At 44.3% G+C, this 8,703-nt stretch overlaps 1 protein-coding gene across 1 annotated transcript in view; it reads left to right on the top strand.

Annotated features, from left to right (window-relative positions):
* Positions 1–2,054: 2,054 nt before the first annotated feature.
* Positions 2,055–8,703, top strand: part of ITGAV (integrin subunit alpha V) — a 103,019-nt gene continuing 96,370 nt past the window's right edge. Inside the window, exon 1 of the mRNA XM_059166830.1 lies at positions 2,055–2,534. Coding sequence (XP_059022813.1) covers positions 2,350–2,534 — 185 coding nt within the window. The 5' untranslated portion in view covers positions 2,055–2,349. The remainder of the gene's footprint in view (positions 2,535–8,703) is intronic.

Here is an 8,703-nt window from a genome sequence, read left to right as displayed (position 1 = left end):
AGGGAGAGGGAGAAGCAGACTCCATGCTAAGCAGGGAACCCAACGCAGGGCTTGATCCCAGGACCCTGGGATCATGACCTGAGCTGAAAGCGGTCACCCAACCAACTGAGCCACCCAGGCACTCGTAGATGCCTGCATTTATAACCCAGAGTGCCTTAAGGTATTGGGTTAGTCTGATTCATTGTCTCCTAATAGAAATGAGGTCCTAAGTTTACTCAATTAAAAAAAAAGAATTTATTTATTTATTTGATAGATTACAAGTAGGCAGAGAGGCAGGCGGGGGTGGGGGGTGGGAGTGAGGAGTGGGAAGCAGACTCCCCGCTGGGCAGAAAGCCCGATTGGGGGGGGCGGTGCAGGGCAGCTCCATGTGGGGCTCGATGTGGGGCTCAATCCCAGGACCCTGAGATCATGACCTGAGCCAAAGGCAGAGGCTTTAGCCTACTGAGCTACCCAGGCGCCCCGAGTTTACTCAATTTTGGTGGGCATAGGTGTTGCCATTGCTTTGGATTCTTCCTTTTTCTGGTGTTTTTCCTCCCTTCCCCTGATCTGTTGGATCTCTGTCCTGGATCAGAAGTTGGGGAGTGGGAGGACTTACCCGTTGCAGCCAAGTTTAAACCTCCACACTCTTCTGCCTTTCCAGTCTGGATGGATTTCCAAGAGGATGGTTATCAGGCTTTTAGGGAATAAAAACCCCTTTGAGTTTTTACCTCTTCGGTGCATCTGGAACACAGGAGAAAGGTACATTTGTATTTTTGTGTATTTGTTTAGGATCATCTGTCTCACATGGTAATTTCCTTTAGACAATTATGCTGGGCCATGGTCTGTGAAACATGGCCAAGGTTTTGCTGCATATTTTTTAGACAAATTTAAGAATCAATATATATAAACCAATTAAGTATTATAAATTCAAACTAGCCATTTCATTTCTCCTTACATACATATTCCTTCACAGGATTAATTAAAAGCTATGAGATTAATGTGCATTGTGATTGAGTTTTAATAGCTACTTTCAGAAAATGATCCAAAATTACTGTTCTAGTACTTGTAAGTTTTTAAGGTCTATACATTTATACTCTCTTGTCTTGTTCACCAAATTCTTCAGCACATGATACAGGATGTATCATGTATAGGAGTCAGGTCCCTGGCCAGAGTTTACCCATCATTTCAAGTCCATTCAACGTTTTATTGATCGCTCACTCTCTGCTTGGCAAGGTGGTAGGACTACAGACTATAAAGACAAAGATCAGGGTTCCTGCCCTCGTCTCTCAATCCTACTGTCAGGAACCTGGACGCCACGAAACACAACAAAAGCAACGTGTCCAGAGAGGCCTTTCTTCAAATGTGCACATTCCTTCCTCCAATTCTAAAATAGTACTTGTACTCAAACGTCTTAATTCAATGAGAGTTATTTGAAATCTCACAACGTCAGCTAATAAACTTAGGGTTTCGACTAGTCCTACTTGATTTAAAACTGTTACTGCCAATTCTTCGGCTTGCCAGTCCTTCCAGGTCAGCTTTAACACAATTCGCCTGGAAGAGGCTGTGCTAGCATTCTGAAGTTTATAATTAAGTTCAGTGTGTATGGGAGAGTGGGGGGAGGAAAACGAGCGTTAATTATAGAGTTTCGTCTGTGAGAGCCTGCCAGGGTTTTAAGAAGCAGAAACAGAGAGGCGAATAAAGCTTTCCTCGGCTCTAAACAAAAGTCGCGCGGAGTTCTCGGCGGGACCGGGGAGTGCCGGGTGCCCTTGGACGTGGGCGGGTTGGGATGCTCCGCCAGCCCTTCGCCCACCACCATCCCCTTTGAGCTGGGTCTGAGGCCCTCGCTCCACAGCGCCAGCGCTGCCGGGGACTCGGAGGGACCGGGGCTTCGGCGCAGGCACCTCACTCCCGGCACGGGAGGCGACAACGCGCACGGAAGTGCGCTCAGCTCTCCCCGGTCGCAGGACGACTCTCCTCCCCCACTTCCTCCGGCGCGCGGCGGCCCGGCCTCCGGGGCCGGCCCCTCCCCCTTCCCCGCCTCCTCCCCCCGCCCGCCGCCGCGCTCCAGCTGGGGGTGAGGCGCTCACCCGCGCAGTCCCCAGCGCGAACCGAGGCGCTGGGGGGCCGAGCTGAAGGGAGGCGAGGGGCCGCCGCCGCTGCCGTCCCCGCCCCGCGCGCCCCGCGCCCCACTTCCCGGGCGGCCGCTCGGCAGCTCAGCCCTCCTGCTTCCTCCGGCGGTGTCCGGGACTCGCCGCCGAGCGAGTGACGGGCAAGTTTCGGCGTGCGAAGGCGGCGGCGGGCCGCGGTCACCGTGCGCTCCGGGAGGGGTGGCCGCGGCTCCGGCCTCGGCGCCCCGCGCGCACTTCGGCGATGCCTTCTCCGCCGCGGCAGCGACTGCGCCTTCGCCCTCGCCGCCTCCTGTTCCTTCTTCCCGGATTCCTGCTGCCTCTTTGCGGCGCCTTCAACCTCGACGTGGACAGTCCTGCCGAATACTCCGGCCCCGAGGGAAGTTACTTCGGCTTCGCGGTGGATTTCTTCGTGCCCAGCGCGTCTTCGTAAGTGGCCGCCCTGGGAAGGGGAATCAGCCCCCTCCCCCACCGCGCGCACCCACCCTGCGTTTCCCGAGGGAGAGTCTCCGGGAGGGATCGCGGCGTCTGTCTGTCTGTACCCTCCACCCGCCACCGGGGGGTTAGCTTGTGGGGGGATGAAGTATCTGGGGGACGTGAACCCCCGCGGCACCCACCCGTCTCCTCAGTTCCCCCTCTCCTCTCCCCAGAGGACCAGCTTTGAGGTAGACGTGTGCTTACAATCCGGGGGAGGTGGAAAGCAACAAAGGCTGGTCCCGCCGGACTCCGCGCAGCCCCTGCTGGTGTCCGGGGGACTCGGGACTCGGATGGTCCCATTGCCGAGCTTCTTTTCCTCGGGTACCCGTTCGCCTTCCCCGGACTCGGACCGCTTCACGGACTTGAACACCAGCCCCTTTCGCTCTCCCTGCGCAGGCCCTCCCCCCCACACTTTCCGCCTGTTTCTCATTTACTCCTTTTACAGACTTTCTGATGACTAAAATGACCAGACTGTCGTAGTATATTCATTGTGTCTTATCTCCGGTACTGACAGACCTTTGCACATGTGAGAGTGAACAGATGCATTGAATGTGTCCTGTGTTCTTTTTATAGTGATTCATTATTTAGGTCATTGTTCAGAAAGAACAAGGGTGTTTGCTGAGTTTTCATTCACTTCAGGTCATTTGAATACTGCAGTATTTAACAATTCAGTTATGTTTTCAAACTGCCAGTGTTTCGCGTTTCAAAGGCCTTCAGGATTTGTAACAAGAGTTAATGTCATTATTGGATTCAGAGTTGTCTCTGACCCCAAACGATGACCTCATTGTCACCACCTCACCCCGATATTAGCGTTAGAAGTACTTATTTAATAAATGTTCACTAGATGTCTTATGATGTTTAAATCTTGTTTTCAAGAAGCAAAACTATCTTTAGGACTCTTTGCAAGCTCTTAGAAATTGCAACATTCCCCCCCTTCTATAATGAAGATATTACTTTTGAGGTGGGGGGAGAGGGGATAATTTTGATGGTGTACTCGGATAGATAGGACCATTTTTCCAACTCATTCGTGCCTAATTTGAGTTTGATCTAAATATTATTTTATGACTGTTATAACATTCAGCAGGATTTCTTCTTAATAGTGCGAGTGTTGATTATCATTCATTGTAGTGAAAACCTTTGCAGCAGTAAGTTGGTTGGAAGCAGTTAGTGGAAACTAGACATTTTATGTCATGAACTCAGTTTTGTTTGTTGTCTCCAGGTTCAGTCCTTCTTGTTGAGCACAAATTTTCCAGAATGATAAAAAATAATCGTTGACTTGGAAAATGTTTTCTGTCTTCTCATTTAATTTAATCATTTGCCAGTCTTACCTGTTATTTAAAAGGTTTTTTGTTTTCCAGGTATTTTTAAGTGTGTGCCTTTATGGTACGGATTTTATTTAAGATTTTATTTATTTGACAAAGAGAGATCACAAATAGGCAGAGAGGCAGGCAGAGAGGCAGGCAGAGAGAGAGAGGAGGAAACAAGTTCCCTGCCAAGCAGAGAGCCCGATGTGGGACTCGATCCCAGAACCCTGAGATCATGACCTGAGCCAAAGGCAGAAGCTTAACCCACTCAGCCACCCAGGTGCCTTATGGTACAGATTTTAGTTCTTAGTGGTGCTCTTTTAGATTTAATTTGTGCAGAAATTCTAATAGTTTTGAAAAGACCTGTCAAGAGTTGATACTTTAAAATTAGCAAGAGTTAGCACTTAAATACTTCGTAGTTGGAATGTTTTGCAAAAGGTGGGAGTAATTTTCTGGCAACCCTCTGAGTTTAGTAGTGTAAAGAAAATGACAAGATGATAAACTTTAAGTGTTGTTGGAAAATGCAGTAATATTGAATGGTTGGCTTGAGTTGTTTACTATTTTTGATTATAAAGCTGGATGGCTAATCTTTGACTAATCATTATAGTCATTGAGTATATTATGAACCCACAAGTTGACTTCTCATGCCAGCCTACAATGAATGGCAAGGTAAAATTGAACTTGGTTTGGTTTCATGTAATATTTTGAAGTGTTCATCAGTGACTTTATAACTGATAGACAGGTGAGGTCTAGATGTAGCCTACCTTAAAAAATAGACATCAGTCTTGAGATTTAAAAAAAAAAAAACCAAAAAACAAAACCCAAAATACATAGAAACAGATTTCTAGTTACTGAGCTTTTCAGATTTAACAAAGATTAATGTAAAATTATGCTTAATTTTGTAAAAGAGGCCTTTAAATTTAACAAGCACTGGGATCCAAGGTATATGAGGATGCCATTTCTATTAGCAGCTGCGCTTATTGTTGTTGTTATTTGGTATGATTATAAACTTCTAAAAGAAAAAATATCCACATAATAAAAAAATGTTTGCTAATTAAAGATTCCTTTCTTCTGAAGGAAAAATGCCTGGATTAATGAGGAAGCAACAGTAATGAAGTCTTCTCCTGTCCCTTCTGGTTTCTTTCTGTGTCTAAATACCTACAGCAGTTGGGGGTGGGTGGGTGGGGGAGGGGCTCCTGGGTGGCTCAATCAGTAGAGCACCCAAACTGTAGCTTTCTACTCCTGTAGTGATCCTCAGAGTCCTGAGATTGAGTCCTGTATCAGACTCTGCGCTGTTCCTCAGCACCAGAGTCTGCTTGGATTCCTACTCTCCCCTCTTTTCCTGGCCCTACTCCCTGCCCCCTCGAGTGCTCCCTCTGTCTCTCTCTAACATAAATAAAAATAAAATAAAATCTTAAAAAAAAATAAGTACCCACAGCAATTATCTTAGGTTTCACTTTGTTGTTATAAAAAATTGGTATTGAATTATTTCCGTATTTATGTGAAAAGTAATGAATCTGTTAATTAAAGAAAAGGAAAAATAAATTACTAAGGAAAAATATTAAGGGGACCCTCAAGAAAATCCCCCCAGTAATGAGTCCTAGGTTTAAAGTGAAAAGTCACAAGAATTGTGTTTTAAAAATTCTGAAAAATGAAGAGTTAGCATTCTATAATTGTTTTTCTTGTATGCATTAATTTATAGTGACTATATTGCCAAACTTGGATAAAATTTAAGGATCATGTATAGGTCATGGAGTAAAGTCACATTTATCCTTTGGGGAATAATTGGAACAATTAAAAATTGTACCCCAGGTTTAATTATAATAATGATCTTATGTTGGTAAGTCTATAAATTATTATTTTTTTTTAAAGAGCTAGAACTTTTTTTTTTTTAAAAGATTTTATTTATTTATTTGAGAGAGAGACAGTGAGAGAGAACATGAGCAAGGAGAAGGTCAGAGAGAGAAGCAGACTCCCCGTGGAGCTGGGAGCCCTATGCGGGACTCCATCCCGGGACTCCGGGATCATGACCTGAGCCGAAGGCAGTCGTCCAACCAACTGAGCCACCCAGGCGTCCCAAGTCTATAAATTATAAAGCAGTTTACTTATGTACATACGATCTCTCACTTCACTCTATATAGCATAAGCCACCAGGGGAAATAGGGAAGTGGATAAACTCATTCTTACAAATGAGGACACTGAGGCCAGAAGGGTTTTCAGTCATTTTTTTTTTTTTTAAGATTTTAAAATTTATTTACTTGAGAGAGAGTGTGGCAGGGGAGAAGGAGAAGAATGCTCCTTGCTCAACATGTGGGCCTTGATCCCAGGAGCCTATGATCCTTTGTGACCTGAGCTGAAGGCAGGTGCTTAACTGGCTGAGCCACGCAGGTACCTCCACTTTTCAGTCTTTATTTGTTAAGGGTGGATTTGTGTGGGGAAGAGGGCAAGGTGGAATCAAAAGACAGTGTATGAAATTCAAATCCCATTTAATTTTCCTATTCAAATTTAAATTTTTGAGAAGAAAGTAATTGGATGATTTTCTTCCTTATTCTTCAAATAGAAGTTATACAGTTCTGATTTTACATCTGCTTTTATTTTTAAATAATGCTATAATGAGCAACACTGGATTAGAATTCTTGCCCTTTTCTCTGTTTAACACTAATGAATCCTGGGGCCCCTGGGTGGCTCAGTCAGTTAAGTATCAGCATCTTGATTTCAGGTCATGGTCTCAGGGTGGTAAGATCTGAGATCCAGGCCCCAGTCAGTCTCCTGGCTCGGAGGGGAGTCTGCTTCTCATCTCCACCTCCCACTGCCCCTCCGTGCACTTGCACTCTGTCTTGGATAAATAAATAGATATTAAATAGATATAAAATATGCTAATGAAGCATATTTACTGTTACTTCATGTTTCTATGACCCCAAGGACAAGGTGAGGGTGAGTATGCCCTCAGCACAGGTCTTGCAGAACATTCTGTAGTTCTCCATCTAACTTCCTGTTTGTGGTACCTGGAAAGCTTTTAAAATAAAACAGCATCTTGGACTTAAAAATAGAGCTCCACCTTCATATTCCAACAGCTTGTGGATCATTTCTCCTTGACTAGCCCATCTTACCTCAACTAAAAATGATCCCTTTCACCAAATGGGGTCAGTTGCACCTTTGTTTCTTTTACTGGTGCCATCATCTTCTCTTGTTGCCCTGGAAATAATTTCATATTCCTCCCTCTCGTTTTCTATTTTTCTTTGTCTCTCTTCTTGTACTCCCCTAATATTAGTCAGTGATTAGTCACCAAACAGAAGGTCCTAGAAATTCTTGGTTGTTAATGTTTCTTGCATTCATCTCTGCCTTCCATTTCGACGTCAGCCTCCTTATTTCAGCACAGTCCAAAGTGTGGTCTGTGGCACTCAGATCCTTATCACTTTGCCCACCATTTGGCTCTTAGATCTTACTTTTTCCTAATAGTTTTATCTTTCTGAAGTGTCTTTTTGATCTGGTATTCTACTAAAATTTCCTCAGCAGTGGAAGTTCAGACTGCTTTACTTGGATGAAAACCCTTTCAGTCTGTCACAGTCCACATGTCCTTTTCAATGTTCTTGCACCATTTCTCCCCCTCACTATTGTAACCATCTTCATAAACCTTTACAAGGTGATGCCTGCTCATTTTTTTGAACTTAGTGTGGATTTGGCTATTTAGTTCTTTATTATTTTTCTTTTTTTAAAAAACATTTTATTTACAGAGATCACAAGTAGGCAGAGAGAGAGGGGGAAGCAGGCTCCCTGCCAAGCAGAGAGCCTGATGTGGGGCTTGATCCCAGGACCCTGGGATCATGACCTGAGCCGAAGGCAGAGGCTTTAACCCACTGAGCCACCCAGGAGCCCCGGTTCTTTATTCTTATCATAAATAATATATAGACTACAGCCTTGTTATTTAAAAACCAAACTCTATGTTGATTTCTCTTGATTAAAACTCTGGATTTATAAGACCTTATAAGAGAAAACGGAAAGTGCATAGAATTTACAGTTACTGTGCTGTTTTACATCATATAAATGTTGACTCTGTAGCTTTTTTTTTTTTTTTTTTTAATGAAAAGTAAATCTGAGACTGGAATTACAGCTCTGAGAAAATATTCATGCTATTTTATACAGATTTTTCTATATATGCAGATGATAATTTTTATAAAGTTGCTTTTGTTCAAGCTTCATTCATTGGTCAGCCCAGAGTCAGCCAACTATATTAAACATGCTTTATCTTGGAGAGGTCAGTGCTGAAAGCAGCCAAATAACTTAGTTCATTTGGAGGGTTTAAAAAATGTACTTGTCATTGTTTGGCTGGTTGCCTCTCCTTGGTACTGAAGGTCACAAACCCTGAAGCAGCTGCCCTTAAAGTACATTTTGGACAGGAAGTGCATCCCAAGGGCATCCTCCTGGCTGGTTTCTCTCATCCTCTTGCTTCTCTCACTTCCTCTTCCCTCTCCCTCCCCATCTCTCCTTGTTTTCTTCTCCCCACCTCTTCTCCACCTTTCTTCCCTCTTTCTCTTCTCCATCCTCTGCCCCCCCACCTTCTCCCTCACTTTCTCGCCACTCCCTCTACCTCTTTCTTCTACTCCTCCTCCTTCCTTTCCCAGCACACACTCTGCCCTTTATCTTTTAGAATTTATTGGCATAATTTTAATTAATAGTGTGCTCAGGTATGTAAACTGTAATGTATGAATCATATAATGGAAAGGTCTCAAGTCATTTGAGAAGAATGGTGAGGATGAGGATCCTGATATTGTTCTTGGGTAAACTTTTTGGAGGGAGATGGAGTCCTGGAGAAGGCT

The sequence above is a fragment of the Mustela lutreola genome, chromosome 3, assembly GCF_030435805.1.
Source record: "Mustela lutreola isolate mMusLut2 chromosome 3, mMusLut2.pri, whole genome shotgun sequence".
Lineage (NCBI taxonomy): Eukaryota > Metazoa > Chordata > Mammalia > Carnivora > Mustelidae > Mustela > Mustela lutreola.
This window is presented reverse-complemented; position numbering and strand designations above follow the sequence as displayed.